At 42.9% G+C, this 22,215-nt stretch overlaps 1 protein-coding gene across 1 annotated transcript in view; it reads left to right on the forward strand.

Moving 5' to 3' along the window:
* Positions 1–22,215, forward strand: part of IFT140 (intraflagellar transport 140) — a 97,997-nt gene that overhangs the window by 4,511 nt on the left and 71,271 nt on the right. The window contains exons 3-18 of the mRNA XM_054992445.1: positions 540–761; positions 2,200–2,321; positions 2,770–2,912; positions 6,008–6,183; positions 6,363–6,454; positions 6,839–6,945; positions 7,380–7,528; positions 8,817–9,020; positions 9,780–9,852; positions 11,214–11,305; positions 12,302–12,429; positions 14,613–14,730; positions 15,182–15,315; positions 18,042–18,192; positions 19,663–19,794; positions 20,939–21,135. Of these exons, the coding sequence (XP_054848420.1) occupies positions 540–761; positions 2,200–2,321; positions 2,770–2,912; positions 6,008–6,183; positions 6,363–6,454; positions 6,839–6,945; positions 7,380–7,528; positions 8,817–9,020; positions 9,780–9,852; positions 11,214–11,305; positions 12,302–12,429; positions 14,613–14,730; positions 15,182–15,315; positions 18,042–18,192; positions 19,663–19,794; positions 20,939–21,135 (2,240 nt within the window). The remainder of the gene's footprint in view (positions 1–539; positions 762–2,199; positions 2,322–2,769; positions 2,913–6,007; positions 6,184–6,362; positions 6,455–6,838; positions 6,946–7,379; positions 7,529–8,816; positions 9,021–9,779; positions 9,853–11,213; positions 11,306–12,301; positions 12,430–14,612; positions 14,731–15,181; positions 15,316–18,041; positions 18,193–19,662; positions 19,795–20,938; positions 21,136–22,215) is intronic.

Here is a 22,215-nt window from a genome sequence, read left to right on the forward strand (position 1 = left end):
TCTCCAATGTTGACCCCAGGTGGCTTGCAACATTCTCTATTTTATCCTCACAACAACTGTGTGAAGTAGATCAGGCTGAAAGTGTGTGACTGACACAAAGTCACCCAGCGAGCTTCCATGGCAGAGTGGGAATTTGAACCTAGGTCTCCCAGATCCTAGTCTGACACTCTAATTACTGCACCATGTTGTATTGGATGAAAACAGCCAATACAAATGGTGGAGACTTGGAAAAATTAACCAACAGCTATGACTCAAAATTCGCTAAGCCTCACAACCCCTCCAGAATTGTGTTTAAAATTAGCCAGGCAAGGTAAATCTCTAATCTTGTTGCCCTTGCAAAGCAGGCCCTGTGTTCTGTGTTCCCATCCCTTTCTACCTCAGACAGCAGAGGAACATGAAGCAAGGCCTCAAAGATCTTTGGAGTGTAGTGGGAGGGATGTCTTCCAGTAGAAGAAGGTATTTTGATTTGGTGAATGGTTTAATTTGCCCAAGGCATACCAGGTGACATGTCAAGAGGTCCATGTCATTTTATTTTGCAGGGAGAGCACCTGTCTGATGTGCGCACAGAGAGGAATTTCCGGGCCACGTGTCTCAGCTGGCATCCATCCAAGCTGATACTAGCAATAGGCTGGGAGCTGGGGGAAGTGGTGGTAATGAACAAGCAAGACAAGGAGCACCATGCAGTCCCCTCCTACCACCATGCTGAAATCACCATCCTGAGCTGGAGCACCAATGGCTCTCGCCTCGTTTCCGGAGACAGAGTAAGCAGCAACACGTGGTCCCTGTTGCTGTTGAGCCTAATGACACTGAGCATATTCTAACCACACACTAGCATAAAGTTTGAAACCCTTTTGCAGAGCTCAGGTGTTTGGAGTGTTGTGCAGTGTGATGTTGGGGACTGAGCAGGAAGCAAAAGGGGTGTGTGTGAAGAAGCGGGAAGGTGTGGTCAAGAACCGACTGCTCCCCACCGTCAGTTTTCTAGCTGTCGGAAGCTGTGGTGTGTGTCCAGATGATTAGCTCCCTTTTTTAAAACTGCTTTGAAGTGTGCTGTGGGAATGCATATGCAGAGCCAGCCCCACAAGCAGCAAAGTCATTTTTAGCTTAAGGGCACATCCCTGCTATGCCAATCTTAGGGCGTTAGATAACAGCACACCCCATCCTTACTATCTGTACAGTATTTGCCCTTGGTCTCAGCAACTCCCATTTTCTAGACTGATGTGAAGAATCTCATCGCCAGCACAGAACATGTTCTGTGTGTCTGGCAAAAGCAACTCCAGGTGAGTTTCCCCAGGTTTCACATTACATCTGCTTTTTACCAGCATGTTCCTTGCATGCCGCATCAAAGCAGGACCGCTGGAAAGCCCCACATGGAGAAGAGTTGGCCATTAGCAGAAGTAGGGAAGGTGGTTTCCAGTGATCTTTTCCGCTCCCATTTTGTCCTCCATGGTGTTCCTGAGTGTCCTTTAACCTCCAAGAGCAGGATTTTAGGGGCTCAGTGGACTGCTGTAGGAGTGGGAGGGGGGGTCCCACTCCACCAACTTTTCTCTGTTGGTGGTGGTTTGAACCCAGCCCTGTACCTCCACCATAAATATTGACCAGCTGGACTGTTTTGCCCTCAGGAGAAGTGGTCACGGCTCAAGTTTCCTTAGGAGATAAGGAGCTCAGTTTTGCCCTTCAAGTCATTCTGAAGATGTCGTTTGGTTGTCTTTCTTTGTTGAGCTGGAAGACAAGTGAACAGTACCAGGATGGATTAGTGGACAGAAGGCAGAATGCTAAATGTGCTTCTATTCAGTGGAGTTTTCTCTGATGGCTTGCAAAAGATGAAAGTAGTTGAACGCGATTATTAGTAATAAAACCACGCAGAGTCTTTTGCTCGACACAAATGGAGTAGCTTGACTGTTGTAGGGTCTGTTTTTTCAAGACCTTTTTTTCAGCATTAGGCATCTGTGGCAGTCAGACCCCCTTCCCTTGACCTGTTAGTGCATGATGTGTGCTACAGTGAGTGGGGTGGCATTTCGAAACCATTGCATGAGAGGGTTTTAAGTGTTCTGACAGTGGGTTGTCAAAGGTTGCTGACACTGACTATTCGCATGTATGCAGCTGCTGGCAGAAAAGAAATACAGCTGCCACCTTGGAGAAGACTGAGACGAAAGATACTTTTGTCTCTGTGTATATTAATTTCTCTTGTAACTTTTATAGCTTGGTGGCCTTGTTTTGTGGAAAGTGGACCAGCGGGGTAGAGTTCAGAGCCCGTCTCTGCTTCAGCACCAATATGGAAACCATCTTAGCTGCTGCGTTTTTCGGCCACCTCCTCCTGGCGAGTAAGTTGACTGCTTCGATCGGAATTTTGCCAGGCAGAAGTTCTATATTTTTTTAAAAATGTATTCAATACATTTTCCAATAGAATCAGGCCTGCTGCTTTCCTGAGTGTTCAGTCCATAGAATCTCATAGCTTAGACCATTCGGAGTGCCATTGGCACATAATAATAAACAATAATAAATATAAACATATAGTAATCACTGTGCATGTTGTTGGCCTTACTTAAAAAACAGCTTTTCCTCTCACTGCTGATAATGTCTGGCGGGGGGTGGGATTAGGTATTAGGTTCACCACAGGTAATAAGGAATATTAGATCTACTGCAGACATAATGTGAGCGATTTCTGAGTCACAAACAATGATTGCTTCTGCCCATGGGAAAGCCTTGTCCATTTTCTCCTATATTGTTAAGCAGGGAGCCCCAAATAACCTGCCTTGCTGTTACCTTCAGGGACTTAGTGCAGCTGGCAAAAGCAGCTGTGAGTGGTGATGAGAAAGCCTTGGACATGTTCAACTGGCGGAAATCTGGCATGGGCATGCCTCTGAAAATGGGACCCCAAGAAGGGTTGTCTTTCTTTATTGGCATGTCAGATGGTAAGGAAAAAATATCAATATTTGGGGAGGCATTGTCTGTTACTGGGACTGTTTCAGTTTATGTCTTGTGAGGCAATTTTTCCCCATGTGTAATCTTAAGTAGAGAGATACACTTTTGTGTATCTAAATAGCTGGAAGTTACGTGTCATCAGAATCTCTTCTATTTTCTTCTCTTTTGCCTGAAGATGGGAATCTTCATTGCATTTTTATAAAATGCAGGTGAAATAATTTTTTTTTTTAAACGGGGCTGGTTAGTTTGACCAGGTGAATTCTAAAAGGGCTTTCTCTAAAATGGGGTGTAGATATGTTTTGCTACTCTTTTTGCCACTTGGGAATTGTAACTTGTTTTTGAAAAACATTAGTTGCAGAGCAATAATTCAGCACTGGCAGTTTGGCTTGCTTGCTAGAGTTGACAAATCTCTTAAACTTGTGTTGAAGCATCAGCACCCTTAATTCTGTTTCCTTCAGTTAGAAAAAGAGTTTGAGGCTGGATTTCAGGTTATAAACTGGTGTGGGTTTTGGAATAATGGGACAGAGGGACAGTAAAAGCTTGTTCAGGACAACTAAAGTGTTGTGCACATTAGTTTCAAGGAAACCGTGATGCTGCCCATTTGAAAATGCCAGAACCTTGCCAAACAATCTGCTCTCTTTGGGGCTTTCTCTGTGGTGGCCCCTACCCTGTAGAACGGCCTGCTTGAGGAGGTCAGGAGAGCCACCACTCTCCTGGCTTTCCACAAACGATGCAAAATCGAATTATTCCAAAAGGCTTTTTACTCAGATAGGAAGATTGTATAGGAGGGCTGTATTGTGGGGAGGAGATCTCAGATGATCCACTAGTGAATTAGAAACCATAGACTTCACCACTATGTTGTATTTAATTCCTATCTTTGTGAACTTGTATCTATTTACTCTGTGGCATTGTTTATGGAAATGTTCTTGGTATTGACTGTGCTAATCTCACACTGTGTATCTGCCTTGAGTCTCAGTGAGAAAGGCAGACTACAAATAAATAAATAAATAAATAAATAAATAAATAAATAAATAAATAAATAAATAAATAAATAAATAAATAAATAAGACTTGCTTCAGTCGCATTTTGGTATTTCCTTCTGAAGATGAAAAGGTGTGTTTTGAAAGCATACACGTGCATTTCTTAAAAATTATACATTCGATGCATTGTCATGCAAACCACACCATGCAGAAGCTTAACAGGAACTTAACTTTATACATCTTGATATTCAGCTAAATCAAAGATACATAGCTCCACCGAGTGGCCAACATAGAGTTCAATACAACTACATTACATATATTACAACTATTTCTTTATTTCCCCCCTGTAGTGTTTGTGGCCCAAGCTAGATATTTTAAGAAACATGGAACTGCCACTCTTGAATAGTAAAGAGGGAACCCTCTTAAAAAGCTCTACAGACAATATTTTGCTCTCCCACTTTATCATGCCAAGATCATTAAAAAGTGGATAGGGTTGGTTTCAGTGCTACCTTTTTAATAATGTGTTTTGCTATTTTTCATCTAATTTAGGTTTGCTCTCTCCTGTTCGCACAGCTCTCGCTAGTGTTTCAGTGTTCTTTTGTTGCTGTGTAGGGGGAGCTTTTGTCTACATGCCAATTAAAAGTCTGAAATGGCCCTTTCTCGCTAAGTACTGTAGAGGCTCTTGAAACAGTGGGTGGTCTCTCATAATGATATCTGGTACTTTGTACTAAAATATGCAAATAGCAATGGGATTAGTTAAGGACATGGTTTCAAGATGCAACATGAAAACCCATTCATGGCCACTTATAGCTTTCAACAGAAACAAGCAAGGTAGTACTGAAATAATCAATTATAAATTGTTATAATTATGTCTCACTCACATAAGATTTCCCAGTCGTTTGAATTAGCTGCTGGTTTCTTCGTCCCTACTTTAAAGCTCTGACCTGTATAAGAATTTGTGCAAGTATAGCAGATGGTAGTCTATAAAAAGCTTCCTCTTCAGTTTAATGCTGATTCCTGAACAGTTCAGTGTTAATGCTACCTTTTAAAATCTCATTGCACATCCTTCCAGAAGCAAGTTGAATAGACCAGTATCCTTCGTGTCTAGGTATAATTAGATTCTTTGCCCCTGCTCCCATCCAGTAAACTACAAATGTGTCCACATGGGAATATAATACATTCTAGTGAGAGAGAGTTTGTGCTGTGAAGAAGTATGCTTACTCTGTTCAAACAGCAAGGCACATGGCTCTTTGACTTTATGCTGGCATTCTCTTGATATCTTGAGATATACCTGGGCTTTAAACTTTGTGCCAATAAGTAGTTGACCACCTAATTTTCTGTAGCTGCGAGAGTCTAAAATCTTGCTCTTCTTAGCACAAAAATGTTTAAGTCATAAGAATAAATAGAAGTGCTTGAAATCTAGTGTAGCTTTAAACCCACTTTCCCCCACATAAATACAGTATTCTGCTGGTGGGACAAGCATTACTGCATTTTTCAAGAGAAATAACTGGTTACATAAATGCGTGACACGTCTCTCTGCTTCTCGGTAGGTTTTAAATGACATTGTGGCATATTTTCACCTGGAACCATATTCTTCTATAGTTTCATAATGCTGAGGAAAACATACCCAGGAAACAATATATTCATCATTATGCAAAAAGCGAAATGTTGTAGTTGGCGAGAATATTATACGAATCCATGTTGTGTGTCACTGTCCCTTCTGGTCAAATGGGTTCTCCAGGTTTTCAGTGCACACTCAGCGGCAAACCAACATAAGGTTGAATCCAGACTAAACTGGCAGTTTCCACTGATTTCCCCCTTCCCACTGCAATCCCCCACAATGACATTCCTCAGAGTTCCTTACCCCCCAACAGTTGCATTTTGTGGAGATTAGTGGGCTGCAGAAGGAGGGAGGAAGCAGGAAAGTTCTGTTCGTCCACTGGACAATTTAGTCTAGATCTAGCCCTCAGTCAGATGACTATTTTTTGCACCCGGATCTTGTTTTCAGATAATTGGCTGTGTTTTTCACAATTTAATCTGCAGCAGTATTTTGTTAGCAATATTATATAGCAGACCAGTCTGCAGCAGTCTTGGCTTTCTTGCAGGTGCAGTGCATTATGTGAACGACAGAGGGAAAGCCAGCCATACGTTGACTGCCGAGAGCTCAGTCCAAAAGCTGCTGTTGATGGAGAAAAAGGATGTATTGGTAATAATAACGGACACTCTCCTCTTATCTCTTCACAAAATTACTTCGGAGGGAGAAGCTGAGGAGATCATGAAGGTGGGTGATACGGAGGAATCCCTTAGAAGATGGGGTTTGTTTGTGGGAATTCTGATAAGTTTGCACCAGAGAGCCTTAAAGATTGCCGCAGGATGACTGTTGGGTCCTGCTGGCATTGAAGATTTTAGTTCTTCTTGGTTTTCAGTATGAGTCTCTGATTGGATAACTCTTTTTCACAGGTGAAGCTGACTGGGAAGATATGCCACCCTGCGGATATCATTTTGATTGACCGAGGCCTTCTGATCACAGCGACAGGTGAACCAGTCCTTAGGTGAGAGAAACTGATAAGAAAAATGAATCATGGTTAGAGATGCTTCAAATAAATGTCCATTCCGATTATGAGGAAAGCAGAAAGATATCAGCAACCGGTCTTTGGTATCTCTGCCATTCTGTGAACCATTAGCACCCAGCTGTTAACTCTGACTGCCTTGGAGCAGCAATAAGAAGTGAGAACCGCCATCAGCCTTGGGGGGCGGGGGGGGGAGAGTTGGTACAAGACAGAGAGAGGAAGTCCCTCCTCTGCGCGATACAGGGGGGGGAGAAGTGCTGAAAGCAGGCTCTGCCCATCTTCCTAGCAACTTGCATTATTAATTTTTGAAGCCCAGCCTGCTTGAAACTGGAACAAGATCAAGCGCTCTCTCGACTTTCCCTTCAGGTTGTGGGACCTGGAATTTGGCGAGAACTATGTGCTGTCTTTAGACACGCAGCTTGGATTTGAAACGGGAGAGTGTATCAGCTGTGTGTCCTATTGTAATGCTAAAGGTGAGAAAGATCTTAGTGCATTGATTCCCCCCTTCCTCTCCAGTATTTTAAATACCAGTCTTCTAGACCTGGAAACAAGTCAGTGACATTATGTTCAGCAGAGGAGTAATTTGTATGGAATGGATACAGCTGTATATTTCATTAATTGCAAGTTCAGTTGTAGATCATTGTAGTATGAAATGGATACTGCAGCCCCTGTCCCACATGTCTTTTGTCCACATAGGTCCCATGATCTCTAGTGTAACTTTTTTTTGATTGTCAAAAGGGGGGTGCCTCCTCCCTTTTTCACCATTGGAAGAGATAGTTGGATCCAGACCCTTTCTTCTTTATGTGCATAGCCCCACCCTCTTTTTCTCAAAACTCACGTTTACAGCTATGAATATAATAGGGCAATTAACTGTGACTCATTCAGAAATGTGTGGTACCTTTGGCAGGTCTCTTGTCAGCTGGCACCAACAAAGGGAGAGTAGCGATGTGGAGGAAAGTGCATGTCTCTAGCCAACATTCATCATCATCAGAAGGCAAGGAGACATGGAAGCTTCAGGCCCCTACAGAGCTTGAAGGGAATATCACTCAAATCAAGGTAAAGCAGAGAAAAAAGTTCCTTTTTTCTTTCGGGTGTGTGTGTTTATCATCTGTCTCAAGGGAATTTGAGGCACATGGCTTTCACCTGACTCATGGATGCTCACAAAAGGAAACAACTGTAAATTGGATCCATACACTTTTTAGGCTCCCAAACTCTCCTCTAAAAATTATTTGACTGAACACAAGAACATGAAAATCTTTGTATCTGACAACTAGGTTTTGGTCACATCTGTCCAAAAAAGAGGAAATATACAAGCTATCAAAGCTATTGAATTTGAAATAAAAGTGCAGTGTATACTGGCAACATAGGCTTTGTTATGTGGGATAGGTTTGGAATGGATTATGTATACATGGATCCATTTACTTCATACAGTGTGTGATAAAGTACAGGGGGAATATAATCAAAAAGAGTCCAGTAGCACCTTTAAGACTAACCAATTTTATTTTAGCATAAGCTTTCGAGAATCAAGTTCTCTTCGTCAGATGCCTGTATCAGGCATCTGACGAAGAGAACTTGATTCTCGAAAGCTTATGCTAAAATAAAATTGGTTAGTCTTAAAGGTGCTACTGGACTCTTTTTGATTATGCTACCACAGACTAACATGGCTAACTCCTCTACAGGGGGAAAAATCCATATTAGTATTTGACTGTCTGGAGTGGGCATATCTATAGTGAGAAACCAAACCCTGTGGCATGATTGAATAAATATGAATGCCAAAATAAATTTGTTTAATGTAAATTTGGAGTTGCAATGAAATGGCCTTTGGGGTGGTTTAGAGAGCAAAGTAAGAGCTTTGATTTCAAAATGATGCAACTAGAAGCAAAGTCTACTGGATAATCAGGAAGGTGGACACTTACCAACCCATGAGAAGCAAGCAGGCATTTGAAGTAGTCAAATGAAATTGCTTTTTATTGGGAAGTTACAGGAGATTTTAGCAGTATGTGAGGTACAATGAGGTGGTCATGTGAATTGAGAAAAGCATATGGGATGTCAGAAGCTCAGCTCAGTTTCTTCAGATGAATCCTGCTCAAGTTTTTGTCTTGATTTGAGAATAATAAACTTAGAGATCGCTGCCTCCATTGTGGAGATGGGAAGAGAATGGGACAACTTGAAAGTTCAGTTACTGGTCTGTTACTTGGGAATCCAATGCTGGAACCGAGAAAGCTGATGATGCTGTTTGGAAAGTGAGCTGTAAAAATCAGATTTCTCAATTAAACTGGATATTTATATCTTTAAAAACAAACTCCCCGCCCCTCCTCCCCGTTTCCCCTCTCCTGTCCTCTAGTGGGGTTCCAAGAAGAGCTTGTTGGCTGTCAACACCACCAGCTGTGTGAAGATCCTCAGCGAGCAGGCCATGTGTTCCCACTTCCATCAGCAAGTGGCAGTGGTGCAGGTGTCGCCCAGCCTGTTCAACATCACCTTCTTCAGCACAGCCACCACTCACAACCTCCGCCTCGACATGCATGTGACTGGAGTTTTTGCTACAAAGGTAACGCCTACCACAGCAGGTACCTCTGTCCTGCGGCTTGCCTAAATGCAGGTTGTTGGGCTGAAGCATGAAGAAGCATCCCAGAACCCCCTAGCTCCTTTTTTGAGCAAGGACATCTTCAAGGGAGAGAAGGCATATTGATTTTTATTTACTGTAGAAAGGCCCTCCTGTACTCCAGGTTCATTGTGTTGCTACTCTTTAGAGGTGAAATTTTTTTCCAGAGGTCCCTCTATGATGCTGCTTTCTCCCCCTGCTGTCCTCCTTATTTTGGTCCTCTTTGAATGAGCATAAATATTTGCACGTTCTCTGGGAAGCATGGAGTTTTGGAGGGCCTGCTTCTATGTCATGCCACCCCTGTGCTAGTTCAAGTATTCAGGGAGACAACTGGTATGTATGCATAGAACATCCTTTTCTTAGCTGGAAGCAAAGTATGGAATAGTCTCTCCCACCTTCCTTGCTTTTTTTGGTTAGCTTAAACACACTTGTGTGTATTTGTTTTTTTGTTTCTGTTACCAGGTTAAACCCAATTGAGACATCCTCTGTCTGGTATAATTAATACTGTATTAATCACTGTAGCTAATAATAAAATGGCTGGACCCTCTGTGGACAACAAAATCAGTGCAGTGGGGCCACCAAACAGACAAGGTTAGGCTCTTTGATTGCTTGGGGCAAGTTTTATTCATTGTTTCTGAGCACAAATCTAAAGTAGGTGTGTGATTTTATACTTATTTTTATTTATTTATATTCTTTGTTATTTAGGATGCTGTAGCATTCTGGAATGGAAAGCAAGTTACCATCTTTGAACTCTCAGGTTCTACGCTGCGAAATTCAGGTAAGATTCATGAGCTCCGATAGAGGATCTTAAGGGTATAGATGCTGGATACAAATACTTTGAGGATATTACTAATTCAGAACTTTTGCAGTGGTATGTTTTTGTTTGTTTGTTTGCTTTATATAGCCAAATTAATCTTTTCATTTTAAAAAAAACATTACTGGTATTCCATCTTTCTTCTGACTAGGTGTGAGTCCTACTTTTCCCTTTCATGAGACCTGCAAAGAAGATAATGCTAAGAGGCAGCAAACTGTTCAATGCTATGTCCCTGTTGATCTCTGTAGCAGAGCAGAGGTTGTAACATGGATTCCCACATTGCCTAGCACTCTCATGACTAGAATGTAGTAGCTAAACGTGCCGATTTCTCTTAATGTTTAATCAGTACGAATGGTAACCTAGCAAGCCAACAGATCAATGGTACAGGTATATGAAAAATTAGTTGCAGAAAGTCCCGTACCAGGCATAGTTATTTACTCTGTTCAGTAGATCAAGAGCCTGGGGCTCTGGTTATCAAATCAACTCAATACAAGCAAGGTATGCACATTCTGTTGTTTTAAACAGCATTGCAGATGCAAGATCGTTCCTGCCAAGGTATCTTGAGGATCTTGATCTATCTAATTTTCTATAGCAGTGAGTATGTCAGACTCGGACTGGGGAGAGTCAGGTTCAAACCCCTACTTTGCCATGGAGTTAACTGCGTGACCATGGGCTGGTCATTCTCATTCAGCCCCACCTGCCTCCCAGGTCATTGTGAGGATGAAACGGGAGAAAAATGTACACTGCCCTGAACTTCTTGGAGGACAGGTGGGGTAAGAATATGATATGATCGAACTAGGAGGGGCCTGGGTTATATGAGTAGGCATAAGTTTCCCTTGCTTAAAAACAAACCCATCTATCACCACTTACTCCAGATTAAGGAGAGACTCAAGTGTTTTGGTGTATGTTAGAAGAATGACTAAGTACATTGGAGGGGGCTGCATGATAAAAGTGTGTGTGATTACATCCTGCATGTAGACAGAGGCTCTTGTGTTCTTGGCTTGCTGGAGCATTCTGAGTGGCGTTGTGGGAAACAGGATGAACCTTTATGTGGACCCAGGAGACTTTTCTTAGGTCTTTGGGAGCTGAATTGCATGTACTTAGTCTCACAGAGAAACAAACATGTAGGGGAAAGCATCACCACTACAGGGAGCAACTAAAGAGTGAATGTGGTTGTGAATAAACTGTATTTTTAAGCTTGATCAAAGAGCGCCTTAAGGAAGCCTACGGTATATGATCTGTTCGGGTGAAATGATTAATTGTGAGTGTTAGTAGCAATTTTAATGTGGAATAGGGAGGTGCTGAGCTCTCATGGCTGATTCTAGGTACTTTTGCCTGCGACTCCCCTGTGTTGGCCATGCATGAAGAAAACCTTTACACTGTTGAGCCAAATCGCATACAAGTTCGCACCTGGCAGGTAAGCGGGGGATTTCCTTAACATTATATGGCTGTAGGTGGCTTCCTAATGAAGTGCTTGGTAGTGGGAATGCTTTTTTGCAGCAGCGGAGTGAAGGTTTACAGATTCAAATGGACTGGTTAAGAATGCTTTTGGATCCTGCCTTCAATCTCTTGATTGAAGACTTTTATAGTTAAATTGAAAGCATTAGTAAGAATAGAGTCCTTTGTAAATACTGCGTTGCGTCATGCTTCATTCTTTTTGCATGTTTTTACAAAATTAACCACCTGGGTTTCACATTTAAGGGTTTGGACTTCTAAAAGGTTAGCTTGTCCCATAAGGAAAGGAGAGAAAGATGCCATAGAGCAGCAAAACGCTGTTGATTGCTTTTACTCCAGGCTGATGCGTTTCTCTTTGTCTGTTTCCTTTGGGAGGCAAGCCTTTGCATTCTTGAAGATGTTTGTGTGTTTGGCAAATAAGGCTGAAATTGTGTAAGTCAAAAAACACGTTATATACAAAATACCAGCATGTAAATAACATGGCACATTTATCAACCTAATCTGCCATCTTTTGGTAGCAAAAGACATAACTGAGTGATAAATTCCTCATGTCAGAGCATGGAATTTAGTTTTCTTTCCTATAACCATCTGGTTTGATGGACATTACAATTGAGTCATTCTTTCTGCAAGTCTTAACCCTTAAATATTTAATTTAGAATTGGCAAAGATATAATAATAAACTGCAGTTAGCTTCTTCTGGTAAAGTGAATTGATCATAATAGGAATATCTGCAAAGGAAGCTGGATCGCTTTCGTTTTTTGCTTTTTTAAAAACAAAGTTCCTCGACTCTTTTTTGGATGTGACCTGTCACAGTCTTGCTGTGGCTTGTTTGCTACTTGGGCGTGGTTTGTCAAAATGAAATTGAGACAAACCACTGCGGTTTATGTGGTGGCATAAAGGCGAAAGGAAATCCTCAGAGGTTTCGTCGTTGAAGGTGCTGCTTTTCTCCTTTCACCAGGGCACAGTTAAGCAGCTGCTGGTGTTCTCTGAATCAGAAGGGAACCCATGCCTACTGGATGTCTGTGGGAACTTCTTGACTGTTGGAACGGACTTGGCTCACTTTAAGATTTTTGATCTTTCTCGCAGGTACAAATAAGTATTGACTTGGTTTTCTATCTCAGTTCTCCCCTCCCCCCCCCCAAAACCATAAGCATAGGACCTATGAAGAATTTGCAGGAGAGGGAAGTGGCAACCTTCAATTGGTCCCTGCTACCTGTCTGTATTGCCACTTCCTTTCCCCTTGCTGATTTTACCCGTTCACCAACTCATCTCTTGTTGCTTCATTGCTGCTGCTGCCCCCTCTTCTCCCCCTACTACTGCCTTGCTTACACCTTTCCCTTTCTATTGTTGCTGGCATTTCTTCTCCTGCCAGTCCCCTTTGCATTTGCCTCTTCCTCTTCTCTTCCTACTGCTGCCTCCTTCTCCCACTGTGCTGACCTTTTTCTACCCATTGCGGGCTTCTGCCACTGCTGTTTGAATGGTTGCTGTGTTGGTTTGCAGGAGAACAGCAGGATTTGAGCCCAGAGGCACCTTAGAGCAGTGTTTTCCAACCTGTGGGCTGTGAAGCCTCTGAAAGAGGGTTGCAGGCCAGCCCTCCCTAACGGATGCCCCTATCCTATTCCTCCATGCTAGCTTTTCGCATTCTTGCTTCCCCCACCCATTGCAGCAATAATGGGGGGCAGGGAGCCATCTGGCAACTAGTAACTTTACGAGGATACACATTTTCCTATATAGAATAATATTTCTGTGGGAAAACCATCATGTGTGAATCTCGTAAGAATCAACTTTGGTGCTTAATTTTAAGCAAGGCTTTGACTTGTATTTTGGAAACTAGGGCCATTTCTGCCCAGCGGGACATATTATCGTTCCGCCAGGCCTGTAAGACAGAGCTGTTCCGCCAGGCATTTGGTGATTGAAGGGGGCGGTGCCATGTCGGCCTCCCACCTTTGGGGTGGGGAAGGTTCTCCCCACCACTGCACCTTGTTAATTTGTTTTATTATTTGTATATTGGGCTTCTTCTCTTGCTGCTCTCCTTTGCTGCTGCCACAGCCTCTTCTTGTGCCACACACTCTTTGCTCTTGCCTCTTCTCCAACCACCACCTCACTCCTGCCACTGCTACCCCATTGCCACTACCTTTCTTCCTACCACTCTCTTTTGCTGCAGCCTTCACTTCTCTAGCCACCACCTCACTCCTGCTACTGGTGCTACCTGTTGCCACTGTCTCTTCTCCTGGTTCTGCCTTATGCTACTGCTACTGCCTTTTCTCCAGTCACTACCTTGCTTCTGCCACTGCTGCTCTTGCCGCCACCATCTATTCTCCTGCCACTCTTCTTTGCTGCTGCCACCACCCCTTTTCTGCTGCTTTCTCTTCTCCAGCCACCACTATGCTCCTGCCACTGCTGCCTCTTACTTCTGCTGCCGCCTTTTTGTGCCACCCCTGCCTTGCGTCTTCCTTCAGTCCCCTCACTATGTCCTCCTCCTGCCTCTACTTTCTCCCCTCTTCTTTAACCAATTCTTATTTGGTTCTTATCCTGGGGATCACAGCCTGGGACCTGCAGTAGTCAGCTTGGCGGTCCTGTCCTAGCCCAGATTTGTCTGCATTTTCTTTGTCTTTCTAATTTGGCATTTTTGCTTTTCTTTTTGATAAACTGCTTTGAGTCCCTCTGGGGAGAAAAGCACCCTAAAAATGATTAAATGCAGTGCATTTTGTGATGCAGTTTGTCTTTTTAAAAAGCATTTCTAGTCTATTGTGGGGATTGAAAAAAGGTACTCTTGCTAATGAGCTGCCATGACATGATTGGTGTAGGAAAAAAGGAATTTGTAATCCCATCTGCTCTGATACTGACTAACAGCATTCTAGATCAAGCTAAAGAGTCTTTTCTGTCTCACTGTGGGCTGCTTCACTTTTAATGATCTGCTGCATGGGCGCTGCTATGCTAACATAGGCACTAACTGTAGATTTTGCCATTTGAAGACACAGTTGGATACTATGATTGGCCTCTGCGTACTAGTCTGCATTGGGTACATGGTGAAACAGGCCCAAATCAATTATTTGCATGTGAATTGCACACACTGAGTACTTATTGGTATTGCAGTGGTTCATAGTGAACCAGAAATGACTTGTTATACAAAGTCCAGAAAGAACTGAACAATCAAAGTACTCAAGGTGTTGACAACCTTGAGTATTGGGGGATGCCTCTTTTAGTTTCTTCTTGTGTCTTGGAGAGGAGGCATCTCTTGTTGTGCTAAGTGGCTCCTTTTCCCACAGAGAAGCAAAAGTGCACTGCAGCAGCAAGGCCCTGGCTGATCTGGTTCCAGGAACTGGTGGCATTGCCTCAGTGAAGTGCAATGCCAATGGCAATAAAGTCAGCATCCTCATCAGCAAGGTGAGTCTGGGCTGCCTACCTTTGGTAATAAGAGCAACAGCGTGCAGAATACCGAGAGTCTTGGGCATCCCCAACCTTGTTCAGTCTGGGAGGCATTTTTGTGGTTTTGTGGTGGGTGCCACCACAAAATGGCTGCCACAGGGGAATGGTAGCTTCTGGCATGTGAGTCACAAATCTTAAACATTAGAGGCCAAGACTAGCAACTGTACATCTTGCAAGCATACATTTATCTGGATAAGCAAGATCTAATAGCCTTGTTGAGAAGGGGCATTTCAGAAAAAATAATCCAAGAGTCCCTCTAGTCCAAAGAACCTTTGGCTCAAGCTTGAGAACATCTGGAGAAGAATCCAAGTACTTTTACAACTTCCTCTCTTTTTCCTGTGTGTTTCTTCCTTCCTGCCAGATTGGTTCATCAGATTTGGGGGTTTAACTGTTCTTTCTACTCTTGTAGGCTGATCAGAGCCTTGATTCCAGGGTCTGTTTCTATGACATTGAAATGGACACTGTCACCCTTTTTGATTTCCACTCTGGACAACAGAAGGATGCTAAGGAGATGCTGTATGCTGCTGGACAGGAGGATGACAGGTAGACATTTCTGTTTCTTGTGATGGAAAAAGCATAGGCTGTAGAAGTTAGGATTTTTTTTTTCTTTGAGCAGAAATTGTTATGGGAACCTCTGCTTTGTACCCTGGACCCCTCACAATCTCTCAGCCTATTAGATAAGGTGGATGAGGGGAGAAGTCACTTTGAGTCCCGATTAGGAAGAAAAGAAGGAAATAAAAATAATTAATTAAATAAAAATAGGTATGGGCACAGCATTCATCCCAGGATTTGTTGCAGGGGATAGTTCCTGGGATTTTGTCTCCAGTGAGAGGAAAGGATAATTTTTCAGGATGGATGATTTATTCTTGATGACATGTTGAAGTGAGTTGGAGCTGAGGACTTTAGGTGACAAGTACTGTTCTATTGTTTCTCTTCTTGTTCTGTTCTATAGTACGTGACACTGGAGAACATGTCTGGCTTTGTGAGTCTGTTTCCTCACTTCCCCCAAGAGAGTGTTGAGGTCTAAGAATGTTTGCTGTAAATCTCTCTGGCTTTGGTCTGCGCTTGAAAGACTGGAAGAAATGTAGGCATGGTGTAGGATTTAGGTAATGGATAGTGCAGCATACTCTGGATGGTAGCAGAAAGAGTATAGGGGCGTGCAGTGATCTGTGTTGTTTTAATTTATGCACCTTATGGAGGTATCCAGAAAGGGTGGTCAAGTTTTACAGTAGGCCTAGTTGAAACATGCTGAAAAATGTGGTAGAATTCTTAGGTGATGGAATAGACTGTGCCACCTCAGATTGCAGGGGGAAGTGGACCTCCACTGATGTTTCCTCATGTCCCCCCCCCCCATACAGATAAACAATTAGCTCACCCAGGGGAATCTGATTTAACCACCTTTCATGCAGTATACTTAAAGGGACTGAACACCAGCAAACATCATCAGAAGGGACACAATCCATTCTACTACCCTTGATGCTCTGCCACCACCTCTGCAAGTGTGGGCCAGGCAAGGCCTTTGAAGAGTGGAAGTTCTAGTATAATTTCTCTGGGGTCTCCTTTTTATTGAGCCAGAAGATGAAGATATCATCAATGAATCTTGGGGCTGGCTGGGAGGACTATAGCTCAGAATGTGTTGTCTTAAGCCAGCCCTAAATATTTTGGCACACTGTGGATTCTTGTCGATAGTCACCCACAGTTCCTTTGACTTGAATTAAATATTGTGGTGTTAGGTTTGTGTTGTTAAGCCACTTTGTACACTACGCATGTTTCAGCAGAAATGTAACTTTAAAAATGTCTCAGCAGTCCACAAGAGGTCTCTGTAAAACTGAGGGGTTTTGTGACCAGTGTTTGAGAAAAGCACATTTGCTTAGGTTAAATACTCTTTCTGGTGGTTCCATATTATAAAAACACCAAGTCCGAACTTTCTTGTCTTCAATGTTGCCATTAATATGTGATAAGATGTAGTATATAACTGAGGCTGCACTTGCTGACTTTTGCCCTTCACTTCCTTTCCCATGAATTATTAGTTTGGCTTTGTGTCATTTCATTGTTGATGTCTGCCTAGTGTTTGCTCTTAAGGTGCTAGTGTCCAATAACAGATAAAAGTAGAGATGTAAAGAAAATAGCTAAACTCGCCTAGGCATCTCGCCCTCCTCCAAATGCCCTCTGAAATAAGCATGTCTTGCAGGCCTTCCTGTATTTAGCTAGGGGTGGCATCCTTTGTACCTGCTATGGTAGCCATTGCAGAGAACTGGACCTACCCCAAAGAAAGGCTGTGACCTAGCTGTTTCTGTCTCGACACTCTGGAGAGGGCACTGGAAGATGAGGTTGTCTAAGGAGCATAACTGACACATGGGAGTATACCAGAAGATGTGATGCTAGGCCACTAAAGGTGCTGACCAGCACTTTTTAGTGAGCCTAGAAGCAGATGGGTAATGTGGCACTGGAGTGATAAGTTCTGAGCAGCTGACCCCCGACAGGAATTTCAGTGCTGCAATGTGCACCAGTTGCACCCAGATGTCTTCAAATCTAACTCCATGTACAGAATATCACAGTAGTGCAAAGTATGCTTTTCTATGTGGGATATTTGCTGAGCTCTCCCCTGGCTTTGACAGTTTCTCTGGGCATTGGCTACATGTTTCAGGGCTATATTTTTCAAGTAGACTAAAAGGCCCAATAAACTATGTGCAAGCTAGTATAATGGTGTGTAATAAATACAGATCATGGGTCTCAGCTTTTCTTGGTGCAGACTTTTGATGAGAGATCTCAAGATCAGTATGTTGTTTTAAAGCTCAGGGTGCAAATATCTTTTGTTGACTTTTGTTGGTAGGCAAGAGTGTTGAATTGTTCACCTCTGAGCCAGTGTGGTGTAGTGGTTAGAGTATCTGACTAGGATCTGTTTCAGGTAGGTAGATATATTGGTCTGCTCATAGAACAGCAGGACTTGAGTCCAGTGGCACCTAAGAGACCAACAGGGTATAAGCTTTCGAGAGTCAGAACACCCTTCTTCAGATATGCCTAGGATCTGTGAGACCCAGGTTTGAATCTCTGACTCTGCCATGGAACTTACTAAGTGACCTTAGCCCATTTACACATTCTCAGCTTGACTACCAGGGTGGTTGTTAGGATAAAATAAAGAAGAGGAAGAATTATGTAAGCCACTTTAGCTCCCCATGGGAAGAAAGGCAAGCAGGTATACATGAAGCTAGAACTCTCACAAGAGATGCGTTTCCTTATATTCAAGCCTCTTCTCCTTTTCCAAATAGCACAGGCGGCTCTGAACATCCTGAACTATGTGACCGCATCCCTATCACTCAATTTTGGGATCAAAGTGAACCAAGGCTTTTTGTATGCAAAGTAGATCTTGACCCAAGCCAGCAGCCTTCGGATAAGAAGCAGCAAGTTACGGAAAACATGGTATATCTTTCTCTTACTCTTCTCTGGGATTGGTTGTTGATGCTGGCATTATTCATAAGATAGCTTGTTGTTACGTGATTGAAGTCCAAACCACAAACTACAGATTGCTTACTTGCCTGTTGTGTAGACCTAGACACCCTCACTCCTGTCCCTGAATGCTGAAACCCAGCCACTCAGTATCCCAAGGAGTTTCCAAAAGCTCTGGCCAAGGATTTGTGAAGCTCTCTAGCTTCCTGGGTTCACTCTGAATGTGTGTACACCTTAGGCAAGTAAGTTTTGACACAGGCAGGTAAAATATATTATTGGAGTTTATTAAAGAAAGAACATTGGAACATATGCAAAGCAGGAATCGCTCTTCAAAGACTTTTAGGCAAGGCACAAAAACAACTAAGATTTGCTATTGTAAATATCTTCTGTCTAACTAAAAATACTGAAAGGCTAACTGTCTAAACATTCTCTGACCTAGTATCAACGCCAATTATTCTTACCAAAGCATTAGTGAAGAGTCCATCCATGCCAGCCAACTTTAGGCATCCTGGTAGAGTGCCATGGAACTAAGAAGCTCTCTCGCATTGTAGTTGGGCAACAATGGCTGCAAGGTAAAGGTTGGGATTTTGCCTAGAGACAATGAGGCTTCTTGAGGTCTGAGAAGGTCGGCCCACCAGCCTGGGAACCAATCAGGGCTCAGTTATTTAATTGGCATTACATCAGGAAAAACTATGGGGAGTGCAGATAGTAGATGACTTCAGTTACCAGCCTCCAGCCTTCTCAGGGACACTTTCTCACAAGAACAAAGTAACCCACAGGTGCATTCAAGGGACTTTCCACATAATAGGCCTAGTGCAAAGCCTGCATGAACAGAAGCTTGAACAAAAGTTTTACACGTATACCTTTAGGAGCCTGTTTTATGGCAAGATCCTTACACCTATGAACCAGGATTCTGAACCAGGACTAACCCAGGATTTGGAATCCTTGTTTAGAGGGAAGAGAGCAAACCTCTGTCTGTAGTTCAGACTATTTAGGAGTAGTAGAAAATCTGGTATGTCATTTCTGCCCAACTCTGACATTACTTTCTGAGGGGCTGACTGTTGACATTGGCCTAATGATGAGAATAGTAGTAATGACTTTGCAGAACCTGCAAAGGAATAATTTTGCCACTCAAGCCTGAAAGTCTCCCATACACTTCTGAAGATGAATGCTTCCGGGCAGAGGCTTCCCTGTTGAGCTAGATGGCTAGTTTCCGAAGGGCAGGGCTCTTTCTGTGCTGCTGGAACATACACTGAAGTGTGCAGCGTGTGTTGTCGTCTGCTCACTTCAGAGAGGAAGTCCATAGCTAGCAGGGGTGTGTGTGTGTGTGTTGATTAAAAAAAGACTATAAACTCTGCCAAGTGAAAATGCAAAATAAAAACAAACTTTAAAAAAGGATGTTGTGCCATAAAACCCAAACAGCATTCAGTTTCTCTCTTCCAGACGGATGTTTTGATTGTATCCTTCTTCAGTACTGAGGAACATGGTCTCCTGTTACAGGACAGCTTTCCGTTGCCATCAGCCTACCAATCTCTTCTGGGCATGGAGGTGCCACATTATTACTTTGCCAAAAAGGTGAGCTGTCTAAGTTAAAGAGGATGGCCTGGAACGTTGCTGCTCTCATCTCCTCACAGGCAAACATTCTTAGGTACTCTGGACCAAGTCAAGCTGAACTGAGATGAGAGGAGGTACGTGTAGGTTGATGAAATTTTTGGATACTTCTATCCTGCAGCAACAGAGGGGGTGACAAAACAGGTGATGCCATTAAATAGTCTGAGCCTGTCATTCAGGGGATCTGATAAAGCAGAGATGATACTATGCGGCACTCCCCCATGAAGTTGCCCTTCTTCTTGGTTTGGGGCAGGCAGCGCCACTAACATTGGCTATGCAGCTGCCTTCCAGATACAGTGGAGACTAGCATAGGCAGAGCATTGGCTTTGGGGGATTAGAGGTACAACGAAGCTGGTTGGAGAATTTCCTGATGCCATCTGCCCCCTCTGCTTTCCATGTTTCTATTTTTTTTCTTCACGGTGTTTGCATTTCTTCACTTGCTGTTTCTGTCATGTTTTCTTTTTGTGTTTCATTTTTGCTGCCGCTAGTTGTTGTTTTGGAGAGGATGTGTCTATAAACCTTATGTAAGTACCAATAGCTATCCCATCATTTTAAAATTAGCTGTTAGTTCACAGGTTCAGTTTCTCAGCTTCACCATTGGCCTTTAAACATGAAGGGACCGCAGGGGTCTTCAAATGGTCAATATGTTGTTCATGGGCAACTTAACGATAACTTGCTGATTCTCAAACTTAGTTTTGTGCCTCTCTAAATTACACTAGTTTGAACCTGCTGGTAATTTTTAGTGGCCCAGTAATGCTGCTGTATATTTCCGCCCGTACATCCAATGCTATGATGTCATCGGTACGCATGAATACAGCAAAACCATTTTTATAGACAGTTTTTCTATAAAAAACTCATAGCCTGTTGTCTACAGGATTGCAATAGTGGTAGCCCACTGGACACATTGCTGCAGGGAAATCCCATCTTGACTTAGCTGGACTTTAAGGCAGACAAAATGACAGATGAGTCTATTACTTTCTTGAAATCTGAGAACTGTATGTTAGAGAGCTATCTAGCTTCTTCCACTTGCTTAAAATTATGCAGACATTGGTTGTCACTGGAAAGTTATCCATATTAATTCATCATGTAATCAGTGACTTCTTTTCAGCCTGAAGCCGAGAAAGAAGATGAAGGGGACACTGGATTGATACCGCTCTATCAGATGGTAGCCAGGAGACCGATGCGAGACTTCATTGGACTGGAAGATTGTGACAAGGCCACACGAGATGCCATGCTTAATTTCAGCTTCTGTCTCACCATTGGGGACATGGATGAAGCCTTCAAGTCAATCAAGCTCATCAAAAGGTAGAAATAGAACTTGGCCAGTTCCTTAATTTTAGCTCGCTTTTCTTCACATTATCCTAAGGGCTAATATGAAAATAAGTTAGTTGAAAGGTAATATTAATTGCAGTGGATAGCTATGTTAGTCTATTGTAGCAAAACAAAACAGAAGTCCAGTGGAACCTTACAGACTATAATAATATTTATTCCAGTATGAGCTTTCATGAGACAGAGCTCACTTCTTCAGATATAATAGGAGAAATAAACTCCTTTACCTCAGTTTTACATAAAGTTGCAGAAAGGGAGCCTGCCAATTCCAACTGCACTCTTAACAGCATTTTAGTATAAATCAAAGTCTCCGAGAGCAATTCTGTGCTCCAAAGTGCCCAGCACTACTGAGATTGCAACTGCACCAAACATGCTTCAGACTTTCCTCTTTCCATCCCTCCCTTCCAGTAAGTGGCTGCTGTTGTATGAAGGATCTTGTGTTAAAAGGACATAAGAAGATATTAATGTTTGATACATTGTGTACATCGTGGGATGGTATGGTGCATAGCAGAAACTTGAGTTTCTGTATTGCATTAAGCAATTGATGGTGTGTGTGAGATTTATATATATTATAGAGAAATGACCTCTACCCAAGAATCCATCTCAATATTTTAGTCATTGTGACTATATTCTCTGTGTGCTCAAGAATACATCTGCAAACTGAGCTCACAGAAAGGGAGGTGATTGGGGGAAGAAGTCATCTAGCCCAAACACAGAATACTCAAACTAATGACTGGCTGAGGCAGGATAATGGTTTCCCTGCCCCGTCCCCCCGCCCCACTCTGTTGAGCCCCGTCCCCCTGCCCCACTCTGTTGAGCCCCGTCCCCCCCGCCCCGTCCCCCCACCCCACTCTGTTAAGCAATTGATGGTGTGTGTGAGATTTATATATATTATAGAGAAATGACCTCTACCCAAGAATCCATCTCAATATTTTAGTCATTGTGACTATATTCTCTGTGTGCTCAAGAATACATCTGCAAACTGAGCTCACAGAAAGGGAGGCGATTGGGGGAAGAAGTCATCTAGCCCAAACACAGAATACTCAAACTAATGAC

This window comes from Eublepharis macularius, chromosome 12, assembly GCF_028583425.1.
Source record: "Eublepharis macularius isolate TG4126 chromosome 12, MPM_Emac_v1.0, whole genome shotgun sequence".
NCBI classification, from domain to species: Eukaryota; Metazoa; Chordata; class Lepidosauria; order Squamata; family Eublepharidae; genus Eublepharis; species Eublepharis macularius.